The 18803-nt window shown below is 42.2% G+C and overlaps 1 protein-coding gene and 1 non-coding gene across 7 annotated transcripts in view; both read left to right on the forward strand.

Moving 5' to 3' along the window:
* Positions 1–18803, forward strand: part of LOC124053943 (ELKS/Rab6-interacting/CAST family member 1-like) — a 105523-nt gene that overhangs the window by 69407 nt on the left and 17313 nt on the right. For 4 of the 6 annotated variants that reach the window (XM_046379540.1, XM_046379541.1, XM_046379542.1 and 1 more), the window contains 2 exons: positions 6619–6766; positions 14508–14615. In XM_046379540.1, the coding sequence (XP_046235496.1) occupies positions 6619–6766; positions 14508–14615 (256 nt within the window). Of the gene's footprint in view, positions 1–6618; positions 6767–14507; positions 14616–14942; positions 15023–18803 lie in introns of all 6 variants that reach the window. The other 2 variants (XR_006842271.1, XR_006842272.1) reach the window with 1 other exon arrangement.
* Positions 12440–12512, forward strand: trnak-cuu. The gene has a single exon. It is a non-coding gene; the product is annotated as a tRNA-Lys (tRNA).

Below are 18803 nucleotides of genomic sequence, written 5' to 3' on the forward strand. Positions count from 1 at the left end.
TCCAAAAATCCTGCTGTTCTCACTGTGTTATTGTACATTATATATTGGGCTACTTTAATGTATGCAGCGTCAGTCGAAGATTAAACAAAGTTTCCACCACATCGGGACCAGGCAGCCGTGCTGACGTTTCCCAGCTTTCATAAACCAGTAAACATCCCAGATCAGTAAACACATTTGGTGTTTTTTGGCATTGAATAAAAGCCTGGAGCACATTCTTAACTGTAATTCCTGATAATCATTTTTATCATTATTCTCCGCTTTCACCATGCCATTACCCCTTTGATGTGTCTGGCTTTTAAGCAGCCCTCGAGAACCATTTTCAAAGTTTCGAATGCACGTAACAGCTGCGGTAGGTGTCGATCATTTTCTCTAATAACTTCTGTTATAATCTAGTGAAGTGAAACTCGGTGTGGGCGCTTTTGCAGGAGAGAGAGAGAGAAAGAGAGAGAGTGGCAGTAAAATGGCTTACTATAAACCAAAGCTTTATTGGCTGTCTTTGCTTTGATGCTGCACACATGGCAGGCCAGCACTAACAAATGTTTCATTAAACCTGCTCTGATGTGTGCATTCATTGCCCTGTGTTTTCTCTTGTAGGGCTGTAAACCAATAAATGTGTGTGTGTTTGTGTTTGTGTGCTAGTGTGTGATGCTGCTGGAGGCAATAGACTCCAAGAACACTTACTTTAAAGGTGTTATCGAGTCTGTTTCAGATACTGTATGCTGTGTATATTTAATGTATAGCTGTGTGTGTGTTAACAGTATGGACAACTTGAAAGAGAGGCCCCTCCAGTCTTTCTCGCTTTGTTTTTTCACTTCTTCTTTACTTTTTTTCAGTATTTTGAGCTGTGAGGCATAGCAGCGGTCCACACCTCAAACATGAGTGGGTGTGGGTGTGTCTGTGTGTGTGCGTGTGTGAGACACAAACAGAGAGCGAGTCAACGTGGAGCAGATGAGAACAGGGGGCCCAGTGCTCACTGGTTATCTCCCTCAGGACAGAAGCTGTCAGCTGGGAGAGAAATACTACTCTGTAGGGCCCCATTCTGGTGACTCAAAAAGTAAACTAGTAGCTTTGCGTGCATGCGTGGGTATGTGTGTGTGTGTGTGTGTGTGTGTGTGTGTGTGTGTGTGTGTGTCTGTGAGACGTGTGTCAACCAAATGCCTGATGAATCAAACTAATTATGGAGCAAAAAGGTGACAGAAAGGAAAAGAAGAGAATGTTTACAGAGTGAAAATGAAGATATCCATCCATGTTTTTTATGCTGCTTTTGTGTGTGTGTGTGTGTGTGTCTGTGTGTGTGTGCCTGTGTGTCGCCTCCAGGCAGCATTAGCTACCAGCTGTGCCCTCCTGTATCTCATGCTCCTCTCATCTCACGTCCTCCTCCCTTCTCTCCTGAAAACCACACCTTTTCTTACAACTGAGTCGTTCAAAATATTCCAGACAACCTTCCTCTTCTTCTTCTTTTCTGCTTTCCACGGTACAGAAGACATGAAATCTGTGGACAGGATTCAGGATTATGAGTTTTTTTGCATGCGCGTCATGATCAAAAGATTCTACCACAAAGATGCTGAAATTTAAGTTTCTTTTTCTTTATTTTGTTTAAAGTATGGACTAGAATCAACGATCACTCCTCCAAATTTTCTACGTCGGTCTTAGACGGTGTACTTAAAGTGCACTTCTTGTGGTTCTAATCCACAGCGTTGTCCTCATAAGTTCGTTGGGTGTTTTGCATGCTTTTAAGTGTCCTCTACCTTCCCCTCAGGCGATCCAGCTGAGGCTGATCTAACCTCTGGTGGCACAACGACTGCAGATGTCCACGTCCCTAATTCTACATAGCTGTTGCTGAAACAAAGAAGTGCAATATATTGATCCCTTTATTTCATGCTGTATTTCAGGTGCTGAAATTCACAAATTTATCTCACTCTCTGCGGGTAAAATCACAGCACCCCATTAGTGCTCTCATTTTGGTGCTGATTTGCAGTTTCTTTGATTCTCATGCATCTCAGACCTGACCTGTCCAGATCTAACGGTGCAGAGCCAGTCGCCATGAGCAGCTGCATAATTCCATTATTAAGGCTAATTTTAGGTGCTGGGCTAAAATAGGATGAAATTTGCTTTGTTTCTTGGTTTTTGTTGTTTAAAGTGAAATGAAACAAACAAACAAGCAAATCAAAGCACACAGCGCTCATGATTAGATTAAATATGATTATCACATTTCTCTAATATCCCTGTCTCCTGCCAAGTGAATCTGCTGATTTTACTCGCCTTAAAGCTCATTCTGCTTTCTGGAATTGGTCAGTGATGGTTTTAGAAAAACCTTCCTCAAAGTCTTGGTAGCACTGAAACATTTTAACAAGTCTAGAATATGGTTCGGTAGAGGGAAACCTCCTCTCACAGAAATGAGGTCGAGCTTGACACGCACGACGTCCTGCAGGGGTTAAAGAGTAAACTCTGGCGTCGTGCAAGCAGCCTCCTGTGTAACCAGAGCAGACAGTGTCACAGAAAACAATGGAGAGCTGCTTTGTTCAGTCGGAAACAGAGAGCAGAGAGAGAGGGGATTATTTCTAAAATAGCTCTGTGTTTGTCTTAGATAGAGACTGGCCAGTGTCACACTGGACTGAATCTACTTTACAAACACACACACGCACACATGGACACACACACTTAACTCTTACACACACGTATTTGCAGGCTAAAGCCTTGCATACACACAGACAACTTGTGAACATTCACCCACACATGGATTACATCCTTATGAGCACACACACACCTACAGAAAGATGTGCTGTCACAAACGCGAGCGTACCACTGTCATTTGAACACACACACACACCCTCACACACACTGTAGATTGCAGTAGAGGGTGACAGCATGAAAGAGATAACGCAGCACTCACAGGAAGCTGCTTTGGTGTGTATGTGTGTGTGTAGAAATATGTGAGTGATCTAAGACCAGGCTTTAGTGTTTCTGATAAAGTGAGGGGCCTTAAGTGGTTTTAGGAAGGAGAAAGCCTCTGTGTGTGTGTGTGTGTGTGTGTGTGTGTGGTGTGTGTATATGTGTTGGGGTTGGGGTCAGGTGCCTGGTGCGTTTGTGTGTATCTGCTTACTGTCTGCCTTGTCGCCACAGCGATGACATCATGGCACACGACCGCCGAACGACGGAAAGAATGTCTCGCGTCTTCTTTACAGACGAGGAGAGAGCGGAGGTGGGGAGGTGCGGGTGACGAGGGAGGGAGGGAGGGAGGGAGGAGGTGAGGAGAGAAAGCGAGAGATGCAGATAGAGAACAGGTGAGACAGAGCCTGAGAGGAAGTGCAAAGAGAATATACTGTAAATGGAAACCTGTTAAATAACCTGTGAAATGTTCATATAAATATAAGGCCATTACCACCTGTATGAAAAACAATAGTTATAACAATATAATAATTCAGTCTGCTCTCAGGTTCTGTAAACTTTTTACAAAGACTGACCTCACAGTGAATTTTGAATGTTTCTGCACCTCATGATGTAGATCCATTGTTCAGTGCCAATTAGAAAGCTCAGTCTCACACACGTATTGTCAGGTAAACAGAAGACTGACCCTGGTCACAGTGCAAAGTAATCTACCAGGAATGTGACCTTGTACATTTTTGACTTCGAATTGCATTGCTAGAGGATGATATCAGCAACAAAAGTTGGTCCTGGTTCAACAATCCTGCATTTTTTCCCCCCCGGAACTTCCTATTTTGGGACCTCATGTGTGTCAGCGCAGTGGTCTCATCGACATAACTGAGGAGGACGCTTTTGTTAGTCTGCATGCAAGCTAATAGTGGACGTCATGGCTGAACTCTCAGAGAAAACAGAATCCTGATGCAAATGTGTCACACCACTGCACACACACACACAGATTGATCTCTGGGATGTGCAGTGCAAAATTACCACAGCATTTAAGACAAAAGATGTTGCCAAAATAAGTAGAGTACGTGAGACCTCTTTAGCAGGCTTTTATTCTTCACTCACTGTTAGTAGACCTTCCTTTATCCTACTGTGCTCTCTGCGTAGCTCCAGAAAGGAAAGACTTGAAAGGAAAGTTACAGATCTAAGGCTGCAGATCCACTGGGAACCTCCTCACCGTGCTGGCTGCGCTGTCTTTGTTACTTTCATTGGTAAGGACACATTGCCAGCTGAGCTGAGAGCATACTATGTCTTTTAAGTGCCCCCTGACAGTAGAATTATCTAAAGATTTGGCAAAAGAGAGCTGCACTTGAAACCGATTTTAATGATCACATAGCAACAGCAGTAGCCACAACCAGCACTTGTTATAAGCACATGTTTAGGTCTGCAAGCCAAGATGACCAAGCAGAGAGTGTTTTAAGTGTGTGTATGTGTGTGTTAGAGAGAGAGAGAGATGAAGGGAGAACCACTGAGTGGCCCACAATGTGACTAGTACATCTGGAATAAATATCATTTTATCACCGGGGTTTATAAGTGCCATGTGCTGGCAGGTAACTCTCAGATATGGCATAAAACTCGACGCTCTGTTAGCTTTAACAAGACTAATGTTCCATTAGCCTTTCTGTGTGTATATGTGTGTGTGTGTGTGTGTGTGTATATATGTGTGTGTGTGTGAGAGAGAAAGAGAGAGATTCAGTATGAACCTTGCACATATTCTTTTTCTTGTTTATTAATTCTGACACTGAATCTTATTTAGATCAAGTCCTTGTGTCTACTGCATATCAAGACAAAATTGAACCCTGATGCATTCAAGAAGCTGGGCTTCCAAAAAATGTGTGGCAGAGGGTGCAGAAAAGCATTTTTCATCGGAAACTTACCAATTTATCACCAAGCAAGAGAAATTCAAAAGTTCAGTGTCATTAATATCTCAAAATGTTGCATTGATATTCACAAGTCTTTGACCAATAATCTGAACAGTCTGACAGGGACCCAGAGAATCAGTCTACCAGCTCCCTTAACCCCCCTGCTCCTGACAGGATTGCAGCAGTCCAGATGCATGATGGGACACTTGTACACTGACAGTGTGGTCAGTGAGGTTGACCAAAGAATCTGTGGGTCCTCGCATAGTCCAAACATGCAATCTGTCTTCATTTAGACACTCTCATCGCTGCATTCCTCACAGAACCAGTGTGTCTCTGTGCGTGTGTGTCTTCCTACATTAAAACAAATGTGTGCAAGAAGCGAGACTCAGAGAGACAGACAAAGGCAGAACATATTTGGTTTTTTTTATATGAAGGTTTGCATCGTTGTGCGTGTTTTGGTGTGTGTGTGTGTGGCCGATTTTTGAGTCCCGTGGGACTGTGGAAAAAGATGTGATTTAGATTCTCTCTGGAAACAGACAGAATTCCGAGAATTCGGAGCCTTGGGTGTCCACAGAGGCAGCTAGGCCAGATCTGTGGCTGATGGCATGGATGGGATGGATGGGATGCGGCTTGTTGCTTCCCAACCACATGGAATTCTATCTATCTGTCAGCCCGACCCAGCATCCCGGCTGGAGGAAGAGATAGAGACAAGAGGGCTGGAAGGGCAGACAGAGACTATAGAGTAATACCTTTCTGGAAACAATGACTGGTCATTCATGTGGTAAATAAAAAATGGTTAAGGGTAGTTTAACACAGTGTGATTAGTTGCTCATTTGTGAAGCTTTGGGGCCAAATCCACGGCGCCATTAGCGGTTTGTTTGGAAGCCATGTGGCCTTGTGAAGTTACAAGCTTCAAGTCACTTTTCTGATACGTCCTCTGCTGAAGTGTCCGTGAATGAGACCAGCCAGCTCTCTACTCTGCAGCTAAATCCAACTGTCTCCGCTAATAGAAGTTTTCTTTATTAAACAGAGACGTTTGTAGTCCCCCCAAACAGGGAAGACAAAGTAAAAGCCTGGTTGAAGATCATTTTAAGTCATTTTTGCCTTTATTGGTTAGTAGATGATATGGAGAGAAATAACGGAGAAAGAGAACGAGAGAACATAAACCATAAAGTTCACACAAATTAGTAGCCGTGCAGATAGTTTTGGTTTCCTTTGTCCAGATTATGAGAAATCCATCTCTGGTTTTTTTTCTGTCTCCACCCAGATTACAAGGGAGGTGGCTGGAATTTTTTTGCGGTGCTCATGAAATTTCAGAAAATTCAGTGGGAACATCTCGTGTCCCTGTTACTCTGCATAATCCACAGAAAATTTCAGCAGATATCAAGAAAAAGATGTTGCTGTTCAATAATGTAAATGTCATTTTTCAGTGCCGGGAGCACCACAAGCATAATTTATATTTCTCCTCATCGTATTGGGGTGGAGGCAGAACACCCAGCTGTCTCAAAAATCCTGGGAAAATAAATCCAAAACAGTGTGTGTGGCGAGATACCACTCAATGGAAAAGGGAAAAAGTGTGTTTTTTTGTCATTTGGGCAAACCAGCCCTTTTTGGTGTCTGATTGAGCAAGAAAAAAGCTAAAACTGTTTTCGCCAGTGTTGTTTACACCAAATAATTTCTGTCTGTGTAGTTCAAATTCAGGCAGTGAATTCTCACTCCAGTAAAAGTCATCAATGTGCGGTATCAGCAAGCATGCCTTTAGTTAAATCACATTAATTACATAAATTTTCAGTATTGGTAACAAAATGCCTGCTTGTTCTGTTTTCAGACAAGAGGCGCTGCTGGCAGCCATAAGTGAGAAAGATGCCAACATCGCCCTGCTGGAGCTCTCCTCCTCCAAGAAGAAGAAAACACAGGAAGAGGTGGCAGCTCTGAAACGGGAGAAGGATAGTCTGGTTCATCAGCTCAAGCAGCAGGTAGGATTACTGTGAACACACATACTTTGACATCCAAGTCGACACCAGGAAAGGTCTTTGGTCAGTCATTTAAATGTTAGGAGCAGAGAGGAGAAAGTGTTGAAAGGAGGGCAAAAGAAAAGGGAGCGCAGGTGAGGTGCCAGTGACGAGGGGAGCAAAGAAAACAGGAGAGGCAGAGAGAAACTGAGTCCAGATGTGACCACAGTTCTCCAACCACGGAGGGTAAATTTAGGATTAACCTACCCCTCCCACACTCACCGCACACACACACAAACACACACACACACACACACACACGAACCCACACAGAGTTCAAATGTTCTACAAATCTCCGGTGACAACACTTTGATATGAGTTTGTATTTACTTACATTTTCTGTCCGCGGATACGCACACAAGCTCACACGTTACTCCGCTGGTACGGATACACCCTCACAGAGTCATACACACACAAACACACACACACATACTGATATGTACACACTCAGCCAGGCCAAAAACAAGGATATAAACATGACCAAATGCCTCTGTGGTTCCACACAGAGGTCTATTCACACACTCACACACAGTAAAGGTTCTCGTGGGTCTAGTGAAATAACCAGCCCCTTAGCGGATGAGCCTACTGGGAGTTTGGTGGATTTCTTCTTCACTGTTCTCATCTCTGTACCTCTCTCCATCTGTCCTGCTTCTTCTCACTTTCTGTCCACCTCTGGCTCTCCTTGATTTTTACATGTTCCCCCGTAGTTTAGCTTTAGCTTAGAGAGCAGCGATACACAATAAGAAGGTCAAAAGCTGCAGCGCTCGATTCGGTCAGTTGACTTCCTGCTGGATCCCCGCACACATGAATGCCACGAAGATAGTTGACTGATAAGGCACTTTCACATTTTAATGGACTTACTGAACCAAATTCTGATACTGCAAAGTTATTTTGTGGTGTTTGTGGTGTTCATAAAAATGTATTTGTTTGTTTACCAGTGTTTTTTCTAATGAATGGGAGCTGTACATCTAATATTAGTAATGTTAGTGTTGCTACCTTTGCTAGTTGACCCAAGAAATACTAGTTTTCTTCACTTAATAATATTATTTTGTAAAAAGCATATTCTAATGACTGATTATTATTTTCTACTGTATTTGCTGTGCTTGAAAATACTGTCAGGCACATTTCTTAAAGATTTTTTAAATAGTTTATATATTGTAGCCAATAAACATTATTTGTTAACTGTTATTTAATGAATTGTTATGAAGTTGTATGATAATGTATATGTCGTCAGGACCATCCCTTATAATAATACAGAAGGAGAAAATGGCCGACACACATCATACATTTGCCAGTTAATGCTGTTTTCAGTACCTTTATGATGTAACAGTCTAAGGGACGGTCTGTTAAGCCACTAACCCACTCACCTGTATACACTTGTTTTATTCTTGCACGCATGAGACCAGAACAGTCACAGGCGCACATCAAGGCAGAGCAAGACATTAAAGAGCTTTGTGTTGACTTTTATGTCTCTAGATTTACAAACTGTGAATTTAAACTGCTCCTCACATAATAATTTTGGAGTCTTCCTCTTCAAAATCGCCCAGATCGATAGGTTGTAACAATTCCCTTGTTGCATAATACTTCCAGTTATTGAATATTGCCAAAAATCCACTTAATGGATCTAATAAGCTCAATAGGATTCAGTTAGATGGATGTTGCACGCTTAAGGGAGACCATGTGCGTGTGAGTGTGTCAAAGAGTGTTAGAATTGGTGTTTAGGAGAAAAAGCAGGCAGTGTCACATGAAGTCATTATAGCATGCATCACCCTCCTCTCTCTTCCTCCCTCATCCCTCCGTCTCTCTCTGTCCTATTTGAAGTCATTTATGACACCTCAGGGTCTCGAAGGTGGTTACTGACAACACAGAGAGTCCACTGTCTGCTGCTGCTGCGTGTGTGTGTGTGTGCCATGTATGCAAGGGTCTCTCTCTCTCTCTGTGGTGTCATAATTTTCAGTCTCTCAATGATGGATCACAGCCGAGACTTCCTGTCTATGTGTGTGTGTGTGTTTGCAGTGTGTTTACAGTGTAACCATCCAGTCGGTTGAGGCTGGTGTCGTATTTTTAGACTGCTCCTTCGGTGCGACATATACGCACACACTTTGCCCCTGATAACCTGCCTGACAGATGGACAAAGTATGAAAATATAAGAGAGTATAAATCAGCGATAAAGTAAATGATTCAGTGAGCTATAAACTCTGGTTGTCATAAGGCCTGTTAAAGGAAGTCAGGTGTAAGCGGAAAGCAGTATTTTTAAAGTTCTGTAAAGTAATAAAATGTGGTTCACGTATGCCTGCGTGGATTATTGACATGCGTGGCGATGTTGTCACAGGCGTGTAGAATTACTGCTTTTATTTCTGTAATCGGAGACATACTAAATATTTCCTGCATTTTCATTTGCAAACGTGGTATCTGAAAGTATAATTTGAGCAAAAATTTGCATTAGACGAAACACTTTACTGTAGTAGTAGTAGTAGTAGTAGTAGTAGTGGTAGTGGTAGTGGTAGTGGTAGTGGTAGTAGTTAATGTAATGTACACTGTGCACCAATGACAAGGGGAACATTAAGTCAGAAGAGACTGGTAAACGGATGGATGTAAGAGGGGAAAGATATCATAGAAGATACATAAAAACACACACGTGTCCCTGAAAGTGTTTCCTGTGTTTGGCCCTTTGACCCCCCCCAGCTGCAGTGAAGGCAGCACGCTGTAGATCAAGATGACCCCAGCTCTCGTCACTCCTCTTCTCCTGCTGTCTTTCTCACAGTCTCCTTCCTCTTCACTTTTATTGTCAATTGTATTTTCTTCAGCAGCACGATGCATGGAGAGACAGAGACTAAAAGCACCACCAACACAGAGAGAGAGAGTGTGTGAAGTTGTGCTGAAGGCTCACTGACAGCATTGAGAATCGAGAGTGACTGTAATATTTTATGAAATGGAACAAGAGAAAGAGGAGGGGGGGAGGTGAGGAATATACCACCATCTGCTCCTGCAAGACACATGTGGTTAACATTTGCAGGTGGTGTGTGTGTGTGCGGCCGTGGCCTTGGCCATTGTTCCACACCTGTGTCGCTATCGCTCAGCTCTAATGCAAGCATTTTTAAGAGCCCGGCTTCCATAGTAAATAAAGGCTTTGGGTAGCTCTGATGGTATCTGGTTAGGTGTTATTTTCTACCTAACCAGCAACAAATTACATTTAAATTATATTGCAGGAACACACACACAGAAAAAACTGTAGATTTTGTGATGGATAAATACAGACAGACTGTTATAATTTGTAATTATCATGGCCTCTCCTGTTACTGTCAAAAGTGAAAAAAAATGTGGCTCTAATCTAATTTATTACTCCACAGAGACTTACCAGTATGAAATAATCCCCCTCAGTGCTCAACTCAGACACTTTTCATTGTCATTTGTAATTTTCCACTTATCAACAACTTTCTCTTCTGGAGGAAGAAGAGGGGGTAATAAAAAAAGAAAGCTAATCTAATATTTTATCACAATGAAATAGTTCTTGTCCGACCATGACTCAGCAACTTTTCATTATTGATAATTGCACAGATATCAACGCAGGTTCACCACTGGAGGGAAAGACGAAACAATAATCTAATCTAATATGCCCCAGAGCCTTACCGCGATGAAATTATTTCCTTCTTAGCATGACTCAGCAATCCCCCGCCCCTCATTTCACACTCCATGTTCATTTCTTTCTCATTCTTTTCATTGTCAGCGGGTTACGGCACAAAGCCGCAGGATGGATAGCTGAAGGGGAGAAGAAGAAGAAGAAGAAGAAGGGAGCAAAGAGGGAGGCACAGGAGTGAAATAGTGGTGTGATGATTAGATAAAGTGAGAAAGAGAGAACTGGCACAGTAACAAGTGAGCTGAGGTCAGCATTCCTGACAATTAGAGGAAAGGGGAAGATGCAAAAAAAAAAGGCCAGTGAGGAAAATGAGAGAGGATGATGGGAAAGGTTAATTTCCTCCTTTCCTCCAGTTTGCTCTCCTCTCCTCTCTGTTCTTACCTCTTTTTTTCCCTCGCTCACCCTCCCCTCTCCTTATCCCCTTTCCTCCTCGCACACCACTTCTTCCTTTTGTCTCTCTGATCCCTCTACCTCCTCCATTTTGTCTTTTCTAATTCGTGGATTTATGGGTTTAGGTTTTTGGCATTTGGCATCTTAGCATTAAATATGGATAGAGGATAGACAACAGAAAAGAGAAGCACATAGACCGATAGTGATAATTAGTCAGTTCAAATATTTAAAGCTAGGTGGACTTTGTAACTGGACATACCTGGCAGATGGGACAGACTCATGGTAGTCTGACACAATAGATCCCACATTTTTTGTACTGTGCTATTTGCTCTCCCTCTTGTTATCGGGATTTTGCTTCATTTCGTTCGACAAAGAGTTTCGTTGGGGAGGCAACAAGCTTGCTGAATGCTTCTTAACTGTCAGTTTGTGAGCTCGTTAGGTTGGTCCCTGAAGGCTCAACACGCTCACACGGTATGTTCAAAATGTCCCATCAGCTGTCACATAACTCTCTGCTGTTTTACTCCAACACAGGAGTTCAACAGCTACAATAACTTTCTCCATCCAGCTCTGTTTCTGCAGCCCACTTATAATGGCTCACTGCTGGTCTATGGCGCATATTTTAGAGTCATTTATTTTGTTGGCTCCAGTTCTGACTCCCAGCCTTTGTTGCATGCATGTAAGGATCAGATATTGAGAAGACTGTTGAGATCAGTGCAATATGGTAAAAGGGCCAAAGGAACAAACAATAAAATTAAAAAGACAAAAGAAACCAATGAAAAAGACAGTGAGGAGATGAAAGGGAACAATGTGGAAATGAGGACACGCCGCAGAGAGGAGGGAGGGAAAAAAGAGGGAGAGAAAATTGGTCACGGATACAGGGGCATGTTAAGGAGCTCAAAAGTCAAGAGGGAGAGAGAGCCAGAGAGAGAGAGAGCAAAGAAAGTAAAAATACTGCATTTACAGATGAAAGAAGGAGACTTAAAATCAATGTAAAAAGATCAGATTATTAAAGGAAAGCAGAAAGAAGGACAGAAGGAGCACAGACTTAATCACAGAGAGTATTGTGAATGAGAGAGCTGAGGGATAAAGACAGGAAGAGGGAAAGGGAGGAACTTTGGGGATTATTTTGATTCAGAAAGCTCATTACAAAGAAAGAAGGGGACAAAGTGTGCTTACAGGAAGGCAGGGAGATTTAGACGTATGTTGAAAAGATCAGAGATCAGACACCCTCTTGACACAGTCAGTCTTTAACTTAACGTGTCTTTCTCTCTTTCAGTCTGTATAACTCAATGTTTATTCTTTTTGCTGAACAGGAACCAGACCAGAACTAGATACAACAGTCGCTTATATTTTTCCCTGGATCCTGACCAAATGAATCAAACTACATGTGTGAAAACGCCCTTAGTAAAATTGCCTCCTGAACCCACGACATCTCATCGTAGGGCCCTGTTCTCTCAACTGAATTCTGGCTTTCAGTTCTTTGGAAGACCAAATCTTATAAAGCGCTACCCTCTTTATCTTGTAAATCCAATCATCTGCCATTCAGTGTGTTCTTAGGCCATGAGAATTAATGCAGCCATCAAATCTGACCCATTTCAGGTTTGCACGTTGCCCGGCTAGCTCAGTCGGTAGAGCATGAGACTCTTAATCTCAGGGTCGTGGGTTCGAGCCCCACGTTGGGCGGTGGTGTTTTGGTCTACTGTGTCCACTCATGAGATTGCTTGGATGTGTTGGCCTTGTAGTGGATGGACAGAAACAAACTAAACTGAAGTGATTTACACCACAAAGCAAGTTCAATGTAGCTTTTAAAAGGTTCCTCAACCCATTAGGCCTGTGATTGTTATAGGGTGATCTTCATTTAACTGACCTCTGACTTTGATCTGCAGTTTGATATGAACATAATCTATATCAAAATTCAGCAAAGGTGAATGATGACTTGCAAATCTTCAGTGCTCAGCATGGTGCCTCAGGTGTTGTGTGAAGGTGATTTTATTTACAGCAGCCCTGCCTCTGCAGTGTTGCAGCAGAAGGAGTACCACCTTTGTGTACTCTGTGTACTCAACCTCGAAAAAATATTCAAGGAGTTGTGTGAAAGCTGAGCCGTGTCAAGCAGAGCTTCTACTGGTATCTGGACGTTACTGCATAATAGAAATAATTTCTAACTTACTTTTTTACATTTGTCAGAGTACTTTCTCTGTATTTTGTACTTTTGCGGTTTGTTGACCAGTACTATGACATAAACAAACATGCAGCAAATACTCTTGCAAGTAAAAATAGCAGAGCAGAGAGTCAATAAATATTTCAAATGGTGGCATTTTAGATGCTTGAGGACGAGAAAGGGACAGACAGAGGCAAATAAACATGTGTGTGTGTGTGTGTGTGTGTGTGTGTGGCTACAGGTGCAGTGGGGACTCCATGTTCTGTTCTTAAGTGGTTTCAAGATGAACTGTTTATTTTCCGTGTTTGTCTTAAATAAATGTGCGTGTTTGTTTTAAAGCAGTCTTTAGAAAACGCGGAAATGAATAATGTGTGTGCACGCCAGGGAAGCTCGCTTCAACTTGACTTATGTACATAGACACGCACACACACACACAAAGGCAGTCTTTCATTTAGCTTTCAAACAAACACATATGAAAGTTGGCATTCGCACATTTCTTTCAGTTTCTGTCAAACACACACACACACAAAACCTCAGTCTGGCCTGCTTAAGCCCCTGTTCCTTGCGGGGCTCAGTGAGAGGCTAAGGGGATTTAGATTGTACAAGACTGACAGATTTAGACTGACTCCCTCCCTCTCTTTCGCTCCCTCACTCCCTCGCTCCTTCCCAGGCCTACTGTACATAGAGCTTCAAGTGCGACTATAACATGTGAAACAGATGGAGGGGAGAGGATGGCAGAGCAAAGGTGGGAGAGATGAGAATGAGGGAGGAAAGAATGGGAGGGAGAACGGAGACGACAAGAGGACAGAAGTCCACACACTGTATGTGTGTTTGAGCATCAAAGTGTTCCTCTAAGCGTGTGTGTGCTTTGTACGCGAAGCGATTTGCAGGCCTTTGTGTGTGCGCACAGACTAATATTTGTCTCAGTCTTTATGGATCTCTCCCCAAGTGGCGAGTTAGCAAGCCTGTTATTTTTCTGCAGCAGTTAACAAGCTGCACAACAGGTGGCATGTCAAGGGGTTTGTGTGTGTGTGTGTGTGTGTGTTTGTACATGCATAAGTGCATACAGGTCGAATTGGTGAAATACATCATACCTTTATTGTTCTCTTAAAATTCAAGCAGAACCAACCTAATATTCATAACTCAACCACACAGGCTGTTGGTAATGATCTGCTTTGATTGTTGTCGTGCCGTCTGTTCTGTCTCTGCGGCTTTCTCTGTCACACATGTGCAAAGTGTGTGTGTGTGTGTTAGTGACAACAGAGCTCATGGCAGTCGTCCAACACTCCCCTCTCTTCTTCCTCTGTGCAAATTAACTCCTGGAGAATTCAAGGCCAGGGTTTTCCTCCTAAAACACATGCACACAACACTGCTTTGTGTTGTTTTCTCAAACATGAAAGTTATTTGATGTTGCTGAATTACATGTAAAATCTTTGTCTTTTTTCTTTTCAGTCTTTGCTGTTAGATACCAAAGAGAACTAATTATCTGTGACTCTGTTTCTCTGTTTGTCTCTCTGTAGACTCAAAACCGGATGAAACTGATGGCGGACAACTATGAGGACGACCACCCGAAGGTCTCCTCTCCAAACTCAGAGCAGCCTAACAATCACAAGCCCTCCCCCGACCAGGTAAGATCTCCAAGGACCAAATATCCTCCCAGCCCAACTAATATCAACACTCTTATGTGGATGAATGCGTGCTCGAAAATAACATTTCCAAATCTTCTTATAGTTTTTATCAACAAGTCTATGTTTACGACTTCCATGTACTGGTATTTATTGTTGTCTCGAGTTATTTAAACGTATTTCAATGGTTTCTTGCTAACATTCTTCTAAGAGGTGAAAACAAATTTTCCAACATTTCTGCTCCTCCTTTGTCTACAATTTTCTGCTTTGACAAAGTAACTTCCTCCTTTCTCCAAACTCACGCTGCGGTTGGACTGAACTAACCAATAGGACGATGAGGAGGGCATTTGGGCCTAGCGAATCGCACGCCTTCTTTCGCTCTCTTTCAGTCCGCCATTTTGTACAGAAGGGTGAGCGTCTTCCTTATCTGGACCCGATTGCGATTGGATGTGCTCGTCGTTCGTCCGCCGTCTTTCTTGCTTTTGTTTTGTCTGTGAGTTTGTGATCTGCTCCTGGTGTTGTGATTCTGTCATTAATTTCGTTAGCATTCACCTTTGAGATTTTTCTTTTCTCTTTCTAGTTTGGGTTATTGCTAGTGATGTCTCATTCTCAAGTCCGTTCATTCGTTCAGTATCTCATCTCGTCCTTTGATTTCAGCTCATTTTCTTCTCTTTCATACTGTTCTATTGTTTTTATTTTCTCTCTTTATTTCTTTCCACCTTCATTAATAGCTTTGACGACTTCTCTGGACACATTTGCCTTCACGTGTCTCATTCTCAATATCTTGTCTATCATCTTCTACATGTACACCATTGTTACTGATCCTCTCGTCTACCAGTGTTTCAGTTTTTCTTACTTATTGGATGCTTCTTGTGCTTTATCTTCTTTCATGACATGGTAATCTCCCAGCTGAATCTGCTCTATGTGCGGGATGTAGTGGATGGTTTAAGAAAGCTGTTGCTTTGCCAAAATGTGAAATCTGAAGCAATTTTTTCCCTTTGACCCTGCCCCTGTGCGTTTTTTTAATTACACGATGGGGGTTTCCAGCATTTGCCGTGACCAGAGTTCATTAATGGCACACTGTGTGACGACCTTCAAGTCAAGCAAGAACAAAAAACACGCTGCTACACGTCAGTTTAAACACATCTGGTGTAAAATGGTCTCTCCTACGAAAATAGACCTTTTCTAATGCAAATCTACATGTTTCAGCAATTTTCCTAAATAACACAACATGTAAACACCTACTGGATGATCTCGTAATCTGGAAGAGTCACTTTTTGGGGAGGCTGGGGATTGGCTTTAAGTTTAGAAACGATGTAATGTTGAAAGTATCTGTAAAGCTTGGCCTCACATGAAATTATAAGTATTGGTTTGGTCTGCTGACAGAACAGCGGAGGCAGCACCACATATGAGTAGCACATGCTGCTTTTAGCGCAGCTCAGTTCCTCCGGTGGGATTTCCCATTGAGATGCTAAAAGCCCAAAGCTTCACTAACGGATCTAAGTTTGACCCTGGTTATTAATTAGCCCCAGCACCTCCCTGCTGAGAGGGAGAGAGAGAGAGAGAGAGGCCGGCCAGCATGCACCCAGCTGACACTCAGTCTACTTTTTTTTCTGTCTTCACGAGTAGACATACACACACACACACACACACACACACACATACAGTATATAGACACTTCCCCTAGGTGTGTATGGTGGGTAATTCGCCATAGCGCATTACATCAGAACAGTGAGTGATTGTGTCTCTTTCAGTGAGGGAATTCTGTACTACGGTTGGAGAATGAAACGCTTCAGAGAGGAGAGCGCTTTAACACACACCCGAGCATTGTTGAGGTGATTTTTATGACATTTTGAATTTTTAATGGTCTTCCTTGGTATTAGATGCATCAGTGATAAAAGACAGAAGAGGTGTAACTGTTTATTTCTATAAAAGAGTTCAGTGTTTTGGTCTGCGTTTGTCAGTATTTTAAAATGACAGTATTTCTTTTTAAACTGTACACTACAGGAATGTTATTTTTTCTTTTGATTAGTACCTTTTTTTTAACCTTGCTGATTTTGAACAAGAACAATTAACAATTCGCTATGAATTTATCCTTTTTTCGGAAAACAGTCCAAAGATCTTTAATTTCTGTAAAACAGGGAACAAAAGCTCTAAGTAATGGCATTTTAGAAGCTAAAACTAGCAAACGTTTCCTGACAACTGATTTATGGATTATCAAAATGTTGTGTATTAATTCAATCAATCGACTGATTGATTATTTGACCGCTTGTTTCGGTTGAGAGGAACACTTGTGCAACTGCAGTCCCACCTAACCTCTTAACCCTGCGGGCCCCCATCTCGTCACTGTGTAGTGCAGCAGCTGAGGTTTTATTTGCGATTATTTACCAGCCAAGTTTTTATTAGTCATTTCCCATCGGCAGCCATGATTTCAACGCCGTCAAAATGTTCTGCGTTGAAATCCCACCTCCGCTGTAGCTCGTCCTGGTCGAGTAAATGTGTTTGTGCTTGTGTAGATGTGTGTGTGTGTGTCTCAGAGGGATTGGTGTGGAAAGAAAAATCCTGATTTCATTGTATAATGTGGCCATAGTAGTTTTTTTAAAAAATGCAGCCAGTGAGTGAGGCTAGCTCAATATCTCTCTTTGGAGTTGTTTCGTAGTCCAGTAAGAGTCTGGTAGGCAGGCATGGGAGGCTAATAAAGAGGCACAAACACACACACACTCTGACACACACAGTGCTGTATAAAATGATATCTCCCCTGGGATTGTTTCATAGTACAGTAAGGCACTGGAAAACACCACAGACTCATTAAACACACACACTGCATGTGTTGATGTTGCAGGTTGTGTAATACAATAAAAAGGCACATTCGTACTGTACACCTTAATAAGATCAGTAAATTCAAAGACTGCAAAGAGCTTGAGAGGTCAGTGTTTTGTTCATATTTCACATTGTTATTACTGGGGTAATTTCAGGCATATTTTGTTTTGTTTCTGTTAGACATTAAAAATTTCTCAAAAAGGAAAAGAAAGCACCGGTGTTATTAATTCTCTCTAAATGTCTTCCTTATATCGCCGTCATTCCTTCCATTCTTTCTGTCTGTTTCTCATTTGTCGTGTATTTGCTCCGCTGCAGGTCTGCAAAGTGTCGACAGTCTTTTTTTTTTCTTCTTCTTCTTTCTTTTTTTTTCCCCCAAGTTTTCTGACAGAATAGTCGAGATTAGAAAGTATGAATGAGCAGCTGCTGCACACATGTTTGAGTGTGTGTGTGTTCTGTTTTTTTTTAAAAGCAGCAAGGCCGAACTTTAAGAGATGTGTTCGCATGTTGTCACAACAGTCTCAGAGGGATAACGTCATGGCTGCGTCGCCACTGTCAGCGCACATCATAACATACAGCAACAGAGGTGGTTTGAGATGCAGAATGTGCAGGAACCCCCGAAGCTGAATTTTAACTCCATCATTTTCTCTTTTCCTTCTCCGTCTCTCCTGTGTGTTTTGGTGGGGGGAGGAGGGGGTCAGTAATGGACTGTAACCTACTGGCAGGTCCTCAGTGGAAAATACTCTAACAGGCGCTATTTACAACTTTGATAACAACCCTGTATGAATATGTGTGTGTGTGTGTTTGTGTCGCAACGTATTTGTGTCTCTGTGCTCCTGCGTGTGGAAAAACGAGTAGCTGTGAGTCAGGAAGGCGGTTTAGCTACTCCTGAACACAACAACTGAGATGGTCTGGAAAAACATGTGTGTGTGTGTGTGTGTCGTGTTTGCAGTAAACAAGGTAAGAAATCAGAATCAGAAGTGACAGTTACTTTGATTTACTGTCAGCTTTCATTGTTGCATCAGTGCTGCTGGAGAAGAGCGTGCTATCAGATTTTTTTTTTTTCCTCTCCACAAAAACCACCCACATCTCGTTCTTTCTTTTGTTTGCCAGGAAGGATGCTCAAACAAATGAAGTTATTGAATAATGAATGTTGGATATATATGTAGAGTTTTTTTATGCCTTAAAAATCTGCCTATCTGCAGTTTGCTGCTTCTCTGCTTTGACAGGATGGCTTTTCATGTTTAGAAAATATGTTGAAGCCTTGCGTTTGGGATTGGTAGATTTCCTGTTTTTTTTTTTCTTTTCTTTTCTTTTTTTGTTAACACTTCAGTCATTTTAAATATAGCAAGTCAGCAAAGAGACAGCGTCAAA

This window comes from Scatophagus argus, chromosome 22, assembly GCF_020382885.2.
Source record: "Scatophagus argus isolate fScaArg1 chromosome 22, fScaArg1.pri, whole genome shotgun sequence".
NCBI classification, from domain to species: Eukaryota; Metazoa; Chordata; class Actinopteri; family Scatophagidae; genus Scatophagus; species Scatophagus argus.